This window comes from Gallus gallus, chromosome 1, assembly GCF_016699485.2.
Source record: "Gallus gallus isolate bGalGal1 chromosome 1, bGalGal1.mat.broiler.GRCg7b, whole genome shotgun sequence".
In the NCBI taxonomy this organism is placed as follows: domain Eukaryota; kingdom Metazoa; phylum Chordata; class Aves; order Galliformes; family Phasianidae; genus Gallus; species Gallus gallus.
In genome coordinates this window covers 182,079,686-182,095,592 of record NC_052532.1, presented here as the reverse complement: position 1 = coordinate 182,095,592, position 15,907 = coordinate 182,079,686, and the positions used below count along the sequence as shown (strand labels likewise).

General features: G+C 35.5%; 1 protein-coding gene across 2 annotated transcripts in view; it reads left to right on the top strand.

Moving 5' to 3' along the window:
- DYNC2H1 (dynein cytoplasmic 2 heavy chain 1) overlaps nt 1–14,990 on the top strand; it is a 139,759-nt gene extending 124,769 nt beyond the window's left edge. For both annotated transcript variants that reach the window (XM_015279695.4, XM_417173.8), the window contains exons 86-89: nt 3,129–3,238; nt 3,572–3,653; nt 10,596–10,712; nt 14,367–14,990. In XM_015279695.4, coding sequence (XP_015135181.2) covers nt 3,129–3,238; nt 3,572–3,653; nt 10,596–10,712; nt 14,367–14,525 — 468 coding nt within the window. In that variant the 3' untranslated portion in view covers nt 14,526–14,990. The remainder of the gene's footprint in view (nt 1–3,128; nt 3,239–3,571; nt 3,654–10,595; nt 10,713–14,366) is intronic.
- Nucleotides 14,991–15,907: the final 917 nt, after the last annotated feature.

The window sequence follows — 15,907 nt, the reverse complement described above, 5'->3', positions numbered from 1 at the left end:
TTAGTTGTTTTGAAGATATAAACCTAATTGTGCGTTGCAGCAAACACACCAAGGGCTGTAGTATGCGTTGTGGGAGTGAGGAGGTAGCTGGGAGAACACTCATCAGGCTGCTGACCTGACCCACAAGGGGACGATTAACTAGGTCTTACACCATCTTAGTGCTTTGGTAGTCCTGTCATTGTAATCCAGATGGCAAGTGACAAATGCATGGATTATTTTGGCCTACCAGGAAAGAGAAAGGTTTCTACTAAGCTAGTGGTGGAAGAAGTCACTTCAAAGTGAAATGCTTCATGGCCATCTGAGATCAATAAGTCAAACAACTTTGCATCATTTTGACAAATGGAGTCAACGTGTACTTTTATTGAAATTAGGGTCGGAGTGGGAAATGGAGATATCACAGCTAATCTGTTGAAAGATTTCTCCTTTTCAAGAAACATCAGTCTTTCCACAGCTCAGCCTGAGGTTCCTCCCCGTCCAGACATGACCTTTCCTAGGCATCAAGGGCAGTGGTAGGGGATGTACTAGTGACAGGTGATCCATTTAGGAGAGTGTTGTCACCTGTTGAGACCATAGCGCTTGACTAACGTGCTGTCATGCGATGATCTAAGATGGAAAGGTGAATAACTTCATTTTTTACACTCCTATTTTAAAATATATTTTATTATAATATTTTATTGTGTTTTGCACTGTTTGGGGCTCGTATAGAGTCAGTTTTCTTTGTAATAGAAGCTGGTGTAGCACTGTGTTTCAGATTTATGATGAAAACAATGATAACACACAAATGCCTTAGTTGTTGCTGAGCAGTGATTACTCAGAGTCAAGGACTTTTTTGGTTCTCATGCTGCCCTGCCAGTGAGTAGATGGGATGGGAAAAGATCTGGGACAGGTGGCCCACACTGACCATACCATATGACATTGTGCTCAGCAATAAAAGCTGAAGGAAAGAATAAGCATTTAGAGTTACATTCATATATGCATTCAGAGTATACATTCATATATATTCAAATAACATTCAGAGTTACGGTGTTTATTTTCCTAAGTAACTATTAAATGTGATGAGCTCTACTTTGCTGGAAATGGCTGAACATCTGCCTGCTGATGGGAAGTAGTGAATGAATGCCTTACTTTGCTCTGCCTGCACAGTCACTTTTTGCTTTACCTGTTAAAATGCCTTTATCTCACTCAGCCCATCACTTTTACCCTTCTGATTCTTTCTCTCTGTCTTTTGGAAGGGAGAGAGTGAGTGGCTACGTGAGGTTGAACTGCCTGCAGGAGTTAACCTGCAACACACTTAAATCTTAAATATTTAAATATATAAAAGCTAAACATTTATTAAACAGCGTGAATGAGTTATGTATTCTGCTTTATTTAGACCAATACAAGTAGCAATTACAAACTTTGTTTTTGTGATCTAATGAAAGTTTTTTGCTATTGTGTTTCCTAATGCAATTTAATTATATGAGTTTAGAATTAATATCACCCATACTGATCTTTTAATTGGATGGAACATAAGCATCTATGTTCCTCACGGTGTTTCTCTTTAGCAATTGCATTAAAAGTTTATTTGATGACAGCAGTAGAATGATTATATTAAGTGCAAGTTGAGATGTTTGTGTCTACTTGTACTATACAAAACAATTTACTGAATCTGCCCTAACCTGATTGCAGATTTACTGCAAATATTGTTGTTATGCAAAGTCATTAAAAATTCAGGCAGACAAGAACCATTAACTGTGTACATTTAGTTAATGAAAATGGAAAGTGAAAATCTCCTAACTAATTCATTATCATTTGGGTTGAGGGCTCATAATGTGTGATGTGACAGACAAAAAAGGTCACCAATTCAGTTTTTGTGCATGGTGGAAACATTATGGAGATGTATTTGACACGTTGACAAAGAAAACCGCCCCTCGACACACACAAGAAAGAGATGTGATATTTACTTGTTTTGGATGTGTTTTTTTTTCACTCTGAGATGCTTCTATGAAATTAGGTGATCAGCATGTCAAAGAATACACTAATGTACTTTTAAAATGAAGTACAGATGCCTGGTGGGTGCTTTATATGACTAAACTAAAGATATTTTAAAATAATACTCATCAAGCTGAAATGTAACGATTTGTCTATGCACATTGGTACTTTTTTAGACACTCTTGTTGTTTGTGTTCACACAGGAGTGAACAGATAACATGCCCTTAATGCAAACCCAGACAAACCTTGCAAGTTCCTTCACGAGTCAAGCATGTAGCCCACCCTGATGAGGAGACATTCATTTATGTATAGTGAGCTGGTATTGTTGACATTCCTCCTAGCTTTCTGGATTTGGGAAAGAATTTCAGATCTGTCTAAAATGAGAGTAGATCTTCCACGTCCCACTTGGTCTAAAGGAAGGCTTCAAGAAAGAGTATAGCAACCATTGCTTCTTCAGTTTTTGAAATCAATAGATTAGTACAAGGCTTTTAGGAACACAGAGTGCACCCTTGATAAAATGATAGAAAAAAGTAGGAGTTTTGCATGTTTCAAGGTTGCAAAGCAAGCTGCAATGTGCTTATCTCTTCTCTCGATGGCAAATAATGCATTGTGTCAGTGGGAAGTTCCAGTCTCTATGCTGCTCATAGAGACAGGCTTCATGGCTGTGAGAAAAAGTAGTCTGGGACAACAGGATAAATGAGAAATTCTGTGAATTTATGTCTTAAACCTTACTTGAAAGAAATTGAATTTGTCTGAATTCAGCAAAGCAGAGGCAGTGATGCTAACCATTTTTACAAAGAAAACATGAAATTTCATTTTTGTAAAGAGGAAATAGGGTTTCAGCAGAGCATTAGAAACTTGCTATGGGCTTCATCCTACAAGGTGAACTGCAGTATGCAAGCAATAGAACAAAAGTTTGTTTGTTTAGAATGAGTGAGTCACATTACACATAAACTGCTGGCTTGCTTGCTTCTAAATCGTGTTGACTTTCTGTTTGCCAGTGTGAAGTAATTCAAATTAATATTCAACTTTGAGATTACCACATATTTACACAATCTTTCTTCATTAATTGTATGTATTTACAAATCCACATCAACTTAAAATGTTGAAAAATCAGTAATTTCAGGATTCATTTTTCCTCCTATTTTCTCTTCTAGAATTGGGTAGAAAAAGCAGAGAAGCAGAAACTACTGTCAGATACCCTGGACCTTTCAGAACTATTTCATCCAGATACATTTCTCAATGCCTTACGCCAAGAGACTGCAAGGTAAGGGAAAAATAATCTAGCTATTTATGTGTGTTAATGTGCCATTATTCTCTATTTGTGAAGATGATTACCTCATTTTCAGATCCAACAAATCATGTCAATTATCGTCATGAGTCATCTCATTCTTATTACTTATACTGAAATAGAATAGTTACAAACTACTTGTTTGAATACTGATGTAAAAAAAAAAAAAAAAAAGGATAAAATTAATAATGTATTTTTCTTCAAAGTAAGACTTACTGTGATAGGGTACACACTGATTTACATTGTTTTAGGGTTTGCATTTTATTTATTGTTGTTTTATGTCTCTATGTATATGTGTTTCCTTTGCAGAGTAATGAGCTGTTCAGTGGACAGCCTTAAATTTACAGCATCATGGAAAGGACGAATACAGGAAGGCAAACTCCAAGTTAAGGTATTGTGCTTAGCAGTATTTGTCTATTCTTCTTGAGTTTCTGTGATAAAAAACATTGTAGTTATCATGGAATTTTACTGAGATGTCCAAGTTACCTGTCCACAAACTTTCTGAAAGAGTGAATTATAAATACATTGGAGTATTGGAGATAGAAATGCTGGTTAATTGTATATGGCTACAAAAAAAATCTGTAGAGTGCTGATTTAAATTTCAAATCTCAAATTATTCTCCTTCCATTACCTTCATCTGCCTCTTAGATAAAATTGAAGCTGCCGTTTCATTAGGTAATACCTAGCCATTGTCCAGCAGGTCATTAAAAGACTTCTGGCTTATAGAAAGAAGATAGACATATAGAAGGTCATCTCTTAGACACACTAATCTCAAAATGAGATTTTTAGGGACTAAGTGAGCTATAATAGGATTAGTTTTAGATATGACAAAGACACAACAATTTGTTAATAGATGCTTAGGGCTACAGACGGCAGCTGTAAACTCACTACTCATTGTCTAGGGAGCAAGACAGAGTACTCAAATAGTTTAGTTTAGCTTCTTAACATTGCAGGTGGTAGTGTAATTTTGGCTGAATCTGAATCTCTTTGCACCTGTCTTATGCTTAAATTTGTAGAGAATTCACAAAATAAGTACAACATTCCAGTGAATGTTGTTCCCATGATAATAATGCTCCATAAGCTGTATTCAGCACAGAAGGTAGGCAGTAGGACTCCTTCTATGGTCTGATAAAGCAGACAGACACAAGGCTGCAGGAAATATCAGTATCCCAGGTCAGCTTCAGACACTGTCCAAAATTATTAATAGTTTCATATTTCTAAAATATTATTATGCCAGAAAAATAATTGTAATTATCTAATCTGATGTTTGTACAATATAGTCTTCTGAATTTTGTTAAATTAATTCCTGTGGGTGATGTAAAATATCATTTAGGAAATTAATCAAATTAATCAGTCTGGATGTTTTAGTAAGAGTTGTTTGCCTCATTTGATGAGAGACAAATGGGAGTCTACAACTTGACGATAAATAAACCATGGAACTTTCAGGGAATTGTGTCCCTACGATGTGTCTGTGAGCTTGCAAATCACATTCTGAGGTTTTAGATTCACCCAAGACTTCTAAGTCCAGAGAAACAAGCAACAACTGAGTTTTAACATTTCAGACTTATTCTAGGTGAAATTGCAACTACAAATCTTGGAAACTGGGACTTCTTCATAGTCATCCTATCGACTTTCAGAAGTCACTGTCAAATTCCTGATGTCCCTGGATAAAAAACTTTTCATATACTAAAAAATGTTAAGCATTTTACGGTTGTTAGATTGAAATGTCTGCTTGCAAACTAAAGAATTAGATGTCAGTTAGAGGAAAGAGGTTTATAACAACACATTTGGGTTGTGATTGTTATGTGTAAATTTATGTAGTTTTCTAGAAATATTTGTATGGGGAGAATACTACTAAGGTTATGCACTTGATTTGGGTCTTTTCCTTTCCTCAATCAAAGCTGTATTAAGTGAATCTGCATCATTAAGTATTCATTGGTATCTTCAGTTCTGCATTGAATCTTTGATGCGCAGAAAGGCTTTGGAACACTTTGCCATGCTTAACCCTTAGATTCCTTTCTATGAATCCTTTCTCACATTATAGTGAAAAACCAAGGAAAAACTTTGTATTGGTATAGCTTAATACCAAGCCTCTTACTAATTTAAAATGTACTCTAGCCAAGTCATAAGAATGTCAATGATACAGAAAAATCATCCTCCTACACATCTCCTTTGAAGGGTCCTTGAGATGCATGTTAAGCTTGTTTCACGTATGCAATATGATTTTTAATACTGGTAGAATTTGTATTGTTGCTTTACTTTCAAGATTTCCAGCTCATTTATAGAATGGAGATCTGTAATTTGAAAAACGGTGACTCAGATCAGTCTTCAGGCAGCACAATACATCATTCTTTAAACACATGCTGTAGTCTGATTGCTGGGACCCTGTCATACCTCACCTTGTATCTAAATCTGAAATTTGCATTTGCCAGCTGCGTTTTGCCAAGGAAAAATGACATGTATCAATTCAGAACTTAGAGTAGCTATACCTCTTTCTGGTGATAACCTGTCTTTCTTCAGTGGCAGAAGAAAGCCTATGATTGCAGTGGTCCACCTATAGTAATTCTAGTCGATTGCCTGAAGTTATTTTGTTTTTAAATGCCCATCACCATTTTGAAGTTTGAATAAACTGGAATCGAGGTAACAGGGTTCAGGAAAGAGCTATTTAAAGGCTTTCCAGACATTATGCATAAGTTACGGTGTGCTTATACAATGCTGTTACCATAATTTAGCGACTTTTATTAAAGACAATACCGTATTGTAATAGTACTGACAGTACAAATAAGATGATCTCACCTAATATACAGAACTTTAATGCAGAAAGAAAAAGTGTAACAAAATAAAATAGCAGGAATGCTTTTCCAGGAAATTCCAACTAGAATAAATGTACTGCTTTTTACAGTGCAATTTACCAATAGAAAAATTTACATAGAACTCAAATAGAATAAAGCATGGTACAACTGCAAAAGGATGTTGTCCTCTGAAAGCAAGGTGGAAAGTGTTAGCAGAACAATAACTTCTACTTTTGCCATCTTAGGCTACATATGATTTCCTTAAATAGGTAGGATCCTCAGTGAATTGGGCTGCAAGTCGGGACATTGTGTATCTCAGCCTTATATGTAACTGTTACTTCCTGATTTGATGGTCTTCTTATCATAGATAGGGTTGATAAGAATCTTCTCCCATTTAAAAAATTCAGGAAATAAGCTAAAGGTTTGTTTCCATTTCAGCAATGAACAGCAAAATATAAAAATAAAATAAATGTAAAATGTTTCCTGGCATCCTATAGGCATATGCACCTATACTTATTTAATTGTATATGTGATGAGACATATTTCTTTGTCTGCAGAAATATGATTTAATGTTCTCATTAGAAAATTTCTTCTCATTTTGTTTTACTGGATTTCAATTTACAGCCTACATGATCATACAGCTCTTTGTCTGTAAGATAAATCCAGGCCCAAACCTGATGTTTTTCTCCCTTTTGGTACATCTCCAGTCTTCAAATGGTATTATCAAAGCGTCATAAACTTGAATTTCTTTATTTAGCCATTCTCTTCTTGTGTATGATGGATCTTCAAGCTATGAGAAATTTTGTGATAAAATAATTAAAATAATTGATAAACATGATTTTTTTTTTCCCCCCAGAAAAGATTGATTTATTGATACTTCATGTTCCCTGTTGAGATTCAGGCTACAGGTTCAAAATTGGTTTGTTCACATCCCCTACAAGAACTAGATCATGATACAGGCTATTCTGAGGCTTATCCATCTTAACAGAGCAGTTCAATTTTCTGTGACTGTTTCCACTGGAAGACTTGATTCTGTACTTTGATAATTAGGGGACTCTCTTTTGGGATGTGGGAGAGTCATGGTCAAGTCACTCTGTCAATGGATGTGTGGATAACCAATTATTCTTAAAGAGTGTCTTTATGGAAGGATCCAACAGTTAAGAAGGCAAACTTAGGAATTTAAACACTGACACATATTTTGCCTGTAACCTTAGCCACGCTTCCATTTACTGACAGTTTTGAAGACATGTTATTTATTTATTTATTTATTTATTTATTTATTTATTTATAGTTCTCTTTAATTTAAAACTTTCTAATGACCTGGAATTTGTCCTGATAAGGAAAAGAAATTGGAAATCTCACTATGATTTGCACAGTGAGCAAGCTTTTTCAGCTTTCCTGTACTTAAAAAAACAAATGGCATCATGCTTCAGTAATCATGGAATCATAGAATGATAGAATAGCCTGGGTTGAAAAGGACCACAATGATCATCTAGTTTCAACCCCCCTGCTACGTGCAGGGTTGCCAACCACTAGACCAGGCTGCCCAGAGCCACATCCAGCCTGGCCTTGAATGCCTCCAGGGATGGGGCATCCACAGCCTCCTCGGGCAACCTGTTCCAGTGCGTCACCACCCTCTGGGTGAAAAACTTCCTCCTAATATCTTACCTAAACCTGCCCTGTCTCAGTTTAAGACCATTCCCCCTTGTCCTATCACTATCCACCCTTGTAAACAGCCGTTCCCCCTCCTGTTTCTATGCTCCCATCAAGTAATAGAAGTAATGGTAGACATTTGGGAAGAATTTTGTGTGCAAAACCAGTATGAAGTGCTAGGACTGCAGCTCTGGAGGAATGTTCAATCAGGCCAAGAAAATGCCTTAACATGGGTGAATATCAAACCTGATGTTGAATTATCAGTTTTAATTCAGACTATAGTTTAGAGGCATGATGCAGAGTAGATCCTTCCTAGAAGAATGTGATGAATACTTGGTTTAGAATCATCTGTATAAGATGTAACATCACTTGGGGTTGCTTTAACAAAAGGTACTGAAAATGCACATCTGTGCATCCTTTAATGTGCAAATACTTCTCTTATTTGCTGCATGCACTGATTGCTCATCATGCAAAATCAGGTATTCATTGCTTTTGATACTAGGATCTCATTTTCTGTTGTCATAAAAAAATGAACGAAAAGAAGAAACATTGTAAGAGACTTTTTGGTAGTATGAGCCTGGATAGAGTTTAATGTAAATAAATTTAAAAAAAAATGTGCTGCAAGAATATTGTATTCATATGCATGACAACAACATTAATATTAAATCTGTGCTGTTTGTAATTGTCAGAAATACTATTGCAAGGTTTTTTTGTTTTGTTTTGTTTTGTTTTGTTTTTACACAGTATACCTGCATCATGGAATATGTGGTGGTAGTGAAGTATATACATATAATTTCATGGGAAACTGGCATTAAGTAGTAAGGAAAAATTAACTGTGGAGAATTTGAAATTTTAGAAACAGATACTTTGGACCTTGATATCAGCACACTTTCTACAGATGTATTATAAAGAGACATCACCTGTATCATGTAACAACAGTTCAGTTTGGAAGTAAACCTAGTACTAATAGACATTAAATGGCAAATACTTTCTCTTTGTAAGAACTGAAATTCCAGCCAGTACTGTGACCTGAGTTGTAAAAATACTACATGTGCTATACAGATACTGTGAAATCCATGTAATATGTAATTCATAGTAGTTGTAATTTCTCTATAACATTTATCATAGAAAAGAGAATACGACTGTGGGTGTACTTAGCCAACCAGTATCTGAAAATGCATTGTTCCTGTAGGGTATATTTTTCAGTGGTTTTTAATATTGGATTAAGTCAAAGTTTTGGTCTTCATCTTCAAAGGAGATCCTGTGATTGGTTGACATTTTCCAGGAGTTCATTTTACATAACTACAGTGTCAAAGGAACTACCAGTATCAAAAGAAAAAACTTACGTGCTGTAGAAAGAGATTTTTCAATAGGTGACCCACTTCTATAGAACTATCTTTTAGAGACACTCAGGTTGGGCAGACCTTTTAACACACAGCAATAAATTTTAAAACCTCTTTGTCAGACCAGTCTTCCCTCAATAGCTGTTTCAAACACCCAACTCCACAACAAAACTGCCTGCAGAAAGCAGAAAGAGCAGAAGGAAAAACAAGATATGAATCTTTCTAATATTTTTATGACAGGGATAAACAAGAGCTTTAAAAGCAGTCAGAAATGTGGTGGGATAAAGTGCGTGTGATAGTACCTGTGTGTATAATAAAGTGAAGCCTTAAGTATCAAGGTTAACAACAGGGAGCAGAAGGAAGTCTGTGGCAAAGCATCAGTATGAACATTAATAAGACTTTATTCCTTTTGTGTCTCTTATGGTGTTTTCTTCATAATTTTTATCAGTGCAAGTCAGAAGAGGTGGTACTGGAATTTATGTAGGTTATTGTTAAGAATCCATTAAGAATGGATTAGAAAATGGTAGTTCTCTTCATTTCTTGTCTGATGTTTTGGTTATGCAGTCACTCATCCAATTTCCAATATCATTTTCCAACATTTTCTGCCTCAATTTATTATAGTTAATACAGGGCTTTAATATGATGGTAGAGCAGATAGATGATTTTCACATTCTTCCCTTAGACATGTGCTCCAGTTTTAGAGTTAGCCTTTTGTAAAGCTATATGAAGGTTATTATTGAGTTAAATTTTATTATTACTAAAATTAAATATACCACTTCGGCAAGCCATACTGACTACTGTTATCATTTTTACTGGCAAAATTGTTTGTGGCCCTGGAAACCAAGAAATACAAGGTAGATGTCATTAAGTTATTCAGGACTTCAATTAAATGAAATAATTAAAAATGGTTTTTTTTTTCAGTGTTTGACAGTACTGGTTTATTGAAAGTAAGCACTTAAAGTGTTAAATTTAAAGCACTGTGAAGGTATTTATATAAATATGTATGTGGTTCTTACTTATTTTTTCCAATCAGTACTTAACTGAGAAATCTTGAGTTGTATTAAATGATATTTTCCCTCATATTATTTCAGTATAATTTATATTTGCCTCTCCAGAAAGTGTGTAATTGTGAATTCAGTTCTTTGAAAGCTATGCTCAGACTTCCAAGCAGAAATATTATGCTTATTTCAGTGATAGTTATTTTCATTTTCTTGACTGTGTAATAACTGTGGACTTGGCTGTTTCTATCATCTTTCCATTAATCTAATGCCAGACAACTGCAGTTTCCTATGTGAAGACATTTACAGGTATTTTTACATACCATTTTGAAGTTCATGAATTAAATCTGAGGAGGATTACACAGAAGTATGGCCCAAGTTGTGCTTTTAAATCATGTTTCCTATTCTCACACATGGCTTTGCAACAGTTAGCGTCCTGTTACTTGGTCACAGTAAAAAGGATAGTTGATTATCAAAGTATAATATAATTATTGCTAATATTTCAAGTCTTTAACATATGTTTCAATATTGTGTATTTCCATGGCAGGTCACTGGCTTACTACTGGAAGGCTGCAGTTTTGATGGAAATAGACTTTCAGAAAATCTGCATGACTCTCCCAGTGTGTCATCTGTTCTCCCTTGTTACATGGCCTGGATTCCACAGGTACTAAATTATTAAAAGCCTTAAACTTTCAAGACCCATAATTTGCTTTTTTATCTATGTTGTAGCTCTTCAGTATGATGCTGCTGACTTGCTTTTTCCTTCTTTTTTTTCTTTTTTTTTTTAGTTTTTTATACTAAAGCATTATTGTGTAGAAAACAAAGTATCTTATTTATCACCTATCACTTTGTGGATCTGTTTTTCTTTTTAATTGTTTAGATAAAGACAAGGGCTTTATTTCAGTCATAATTTTTTTTTTTTTTTCTATTTTAAAGTAATGTAAATATTTCCAAAAATGTATTTCCTACGTGTGTACTTGAGTTTGGGAGTTCATTTCTAGAGTGCATTTTTTTTACATTTTAAACACTAGATGAAAATGTAACAGCAATAAGAAGATAGATAACATGGTGTTATCTGTAAGCAAAGAAAACCTTTCCCCAACATTTGGAGAACTGTGTAAGATGAAAATGAAGTAATTCAAGCAGTAAAAAGTTACTGCTTCCACTCTTCAATTATAATAGCAATGCCCGAAAAATAAATGAAAAAGTTACACAGAACTTCTTCAAGGATATGTGGCATTACAAATTTGTATAGTTACATGATAGGAAAGTTTTAGAAAACTTGTAGAATTCATCATATCTGATTTTACAGAACTGCAGTGTGGCTGAGGCTGGATGGGGCCTCCGAGTCCCTCTGGCCCATCCGCTGTCCCCACAGGGATACCCAGAGCAGGGTACCCAGGGCCGCATCCAGCTGCCTCTAAAAGATCTCCAAGAAGGAGATTCCACAACACAACAGCTATCTAAAAGTTAATTGCCCAGTGTGATTTCATCATTTTAGCTCCTTCTGTGGTCTCAGGAAAAGATAGGTACTTTGGGAAGTTCATCCCATCAGGAAGTAGCTAGGATGAATTTCATTAGATAAGAAGATTGGGTTTGATTAGAAGAATGATAAAGAAAAAAGTTCACTGGACTGAAGTAGTTGACTTCTCAGAATTATTTAATAATTATAATAAATTATGATGATGATGAAGTTTATAATATCTTGTGATAGATATTATCCAAGGAGCTCCATTGCTAACACAGCGCTGTGTCCCAACATTTTTTTAGTTCTCAATGTTATTTCTAGCTCTGGAAACAAATCATTTTGTTATAGTACAGCTTTGGAAGTCTAATGGTCTGGATTTAGACAGACAAGTAGATACTAGCCAGCGTCTGTATTACTGCTTCCAGCTTTGATGGGAAAGAAGATACTGAAAATTAGAAACAGAACGAAACAACACCAAAATCTGTTGATCAATGTTATGTAGGTCCTTTCTTCTGTAGTTTACAGATGTTTGTTGGCTTCAGAGAAATAAATAGATTTCTAATTTGCTCAAAAGGTGGTACATGGGATAAACAAAAAAATTTCACACTTCTTAATATATGAACACAGTGACGGGGGGGAGAGACCGCCAATTTACATCATTTTAAATAGTTACACCAAATGTTTATCTTTTGCACACTGAAGATAAGGATTATAAGTGAGCCTATCTCCTTTTTTTAAGAAAAGCACTTAGCTTCTTTTCAAGATAAAACAGGTTATTAAAGTTCTGACTGACAGTCTGTATTCTTTAAACTTCAAAGGTACTGTGTGACATCAGCAGAGAGATTTCTCTGTGCAAGTGTGCAATAGTTCAGTAATCATTGAATTAAAACGTTCCCAATGTGTTTCATACTTCAAATGAATAGGAAGGAAAGTATTTCTGATTTCCCTGCCCTTCAGCTGTTCTACTTTAGGCTTCGCTGTAGGAATTGACCATGATCAAACACCATGTTTTCAAACAGAAGCCAAGGTAGATCTGGGATATTCTGCGCTTTCCCTGATCTCATTATCTTCTCTGTAGGAGAATAGTCTGTGAAGTAGAATGTTATAATTCTTTGGGGTTGAATTCATCATTTTTTTCCCCACATAAATATCTCAAATGAAATGTAGTGAACAAAAATCTATATGTTTATAATGCAAATCTTTTAGGTCATTTTCAACCAAAATAAATAAAATGTACTCTCTGGAAGAAAAATAGAAATTGCCTTCTACAGGGTTTATCCAGAGATACCTTCCCTTAACAAGGCTCAAAATTCTCAAAATGGAGTGTTTTAAACTCTTAACGTAGTACTTATTAAACTGTGAAAGCACTTTGTGGTTCTAATTCATGGAATAATCCTAAACTGTCAAGGGTATTGCTGAAGGGGATAGAACTGTGTGTGACGCAGAGGAGACAAAGAAAAATGGAATGCGTGTAAGGGAAGGTCATAAGGATTTGTGGCTCAAAAAGACTGTAACAGAATGTCTTTAACCCTCAAATAATGTGATTCTGTAAAACATCAGTGGGATTGAGAACAGTGTGTGAACAGCTATTTCAACACACACAAAAAAAAGGTGTACAAAGAGGTCTTTGAAGGCAAATTTGCCAACTTTGGGCTTCCCATCTTTGGCTGTACTTGAAGAGCGTTGATTGATGTTTTACTCTCAAATTTGCCAGTGTTTTTGTCTTCCTCGGTGGTATTAACCAAGTGACAAATGTGGTAAGTATAATCCTCCTGAGAACAGCTGAGTTCTCTTTATGAACTTCTGAGTATTAAGTTCTTATATGTAACTCTTGCAGAGCACACACCTTCTGCAGGGATTTAAACACTGGTGTTCAAAAGACAAGGGAACTCGATTTTCAAAAAGGAACAGCAAAACTCCGCAGAAATACCTTAACACTTAACATGCAAGACAGAGCGCTTCAAGCAGTTATTGTTTATGTGTCTACTTTTTCTGCTTTTAGCTGTTTTCTAATGATGGAGCTTCACTAACTTGCCTTAGATGTGATTTGCATTAAGAATTTTTTTTAAAATTCCTTTATGACACATGTGCTGCTGCTTTGTTGTTTGATTCTTGAAAACTTTTGACAATTTCTTGTTGACAGGAAGGGAGATTTTGAGTGTGAAGAGAAACATACTTTATTGTATCTCCAATGAATCAATTATTCTTTAATTACAAGTATCTCATGCTTAAACATGAATTACATGCTGTTGAAAGTCTAGTCAGTCTTTTAGCTCAGTTCTATAATCATGCCGCGTTGCAATGACCTGTGCAAAACCCTGGGAGGAAATTACATCCAAGGTCCACACAAGGTCTGTGTAGGACAGAAAGGGAAGAGGAACTGCTATTGGTCTTAAGACCATATATACAGACTAAGAGGTAAAGCTGAGGCTCCAACCAGCATCCTTCCCAAAGGGATGTTTACAGCATAATAACAGTCTTTCTAACAGCAGTGCTGTTAATGCTGTCCAGTAGGAAAGTAAATGTACAAGAGAATCCAAAGTTGTAGATGAACACAAACAAAATGTTAAAAATTGAATACTTGAATCTAACACAATATTTTTTTGTTAAAACACTTAGTGGAAACAACTTGTTTCCCAGAAGTGCCGAAGAACCCCAGATGCAACTGTTGTCAGTGTTAGTATGAAAGGAATTTATCCCACTTGCAGGTAACTCAGGAGCAGATCGCAGCTGGAGCAGCAGGGTCCATACCTTATCTTAGGATCCAGTTTTGGATACCATGTCTCTGGATATTACACTTTTCACGTGTTCTGTTATCTGAGTGATAACTAAGTGCTGCTTTATTGACAGGATGCATATGGTCCGTACTCTCCAGAGGAATGTATATCTCTGCCAGTCTACACCAGCATGGAGAGAGACCGTGTGGTGACAAATATCGATGTACCTTGTGGAGGAAACCAAGACCAGTGGATTCAGTGTGGAGCTGCTTTATTTTTAAAAAATCAGTAATCTGAGACTGCATTAAGTTAACTGCTGAATTTCAGAACCGTTTAAACACTTCATTTGTTCCTTGTTAGAAGAGCCCTTCAGTTTCATTGCTCATGTATTTTTAAAGCAATGGTGTATAAATACTTTTTTTTCCTTTTTTTTAAAACTATCTAAAATTAATTCTACTTAAGTGGAACTTCTACCATATTCCACAAAGATAGAGAGAAGTTAATGCGCCAATACTTAGCAGACTGTTACTTTGAATTATTATTCCTCTAGACTGTACCACGATGTATTTCTTTCTCAAATCTATTGCAATCTGCACTGTTTTGCCCAGTGCAAGCCTATAAACATCAAATATAGATGCAAAGCCAGTGTATTTTTTAACAGACTTTTTCATTATAATTTTTGAACTGTTACTGTTCTTAAGTAACTGTTATGACTCTGAAATCACATTTATTTAGTAAAATAAAATGATAAAACTTACCTGTTGTCATTGAAATTGAATGTTTTACTTGAACATAAAAGTCAAGATAAATGTTTTAGTCTGTTTTAATGTTTTTCTTGAAATTACTTTTTTTTTTTTTTTTTTTTTTTTTTGTATTGGCAGTAAATGGTACGAGCTTCATAAACTTCATGTGGAGTTACAAATCCAGTTAGACTGCCATCGTGGTTGTTTTCTAGAAGTTAATGAAAAAAGCATTTTAGGAAACAGTACTGCATTCCTTTTAGACTGTGTACATAAATGTACAAGTTAGACTAACAATTTCGTAGGTCATCAGGAGAGGTTTTCACTCTGCTGCTGGGTGATTAACAGACGGATATAATCATGTTCTTCATTTCTGATGTGAGTCATCTGGGGAGTTTTGTTTTTAGTTCAGGATAGTCAACTTTGATTTCATTGATAATGATTTATCACAGGCTGCTACCATACATTTCCTGTACCCCTAACCCATTTACAAGGGGAATGGTTTTAAACTGAGACAAGGGAGGTTTAGGTTGGATATTAGGAGGAAGTTTTTCACACATAGGGTCGTGACGCACTGGAACAGGTTGCCCAAGGAGGTTGTGGATGCCCCATCCCTGGAGGCATTCAAGGCCAGGCTGGATGTGGCTCTGGGCAGCCTGGTCTGGTGGTTGGTGACCCTGCCTATAGCAGGGGGGTTGAAACTCGATGATCACTGTGGTCCTTTTCAACCCAGGCCATTCTGTGATTCTATAATGATTCTATGATTAACAAAAGCCAGGAAGAAGAAGGAAGTCCAAACTGCAGTAGGAAAAGTCTCAACCTAAGAATGGAAAGTGTATAATTGTAGCTAAAAATTACAGGCTGACATTGTGAATCACTTTTTAAAGGCAATAGCATGGAAGCACTTCATTATTTTTAATAGAATAGAAAATAG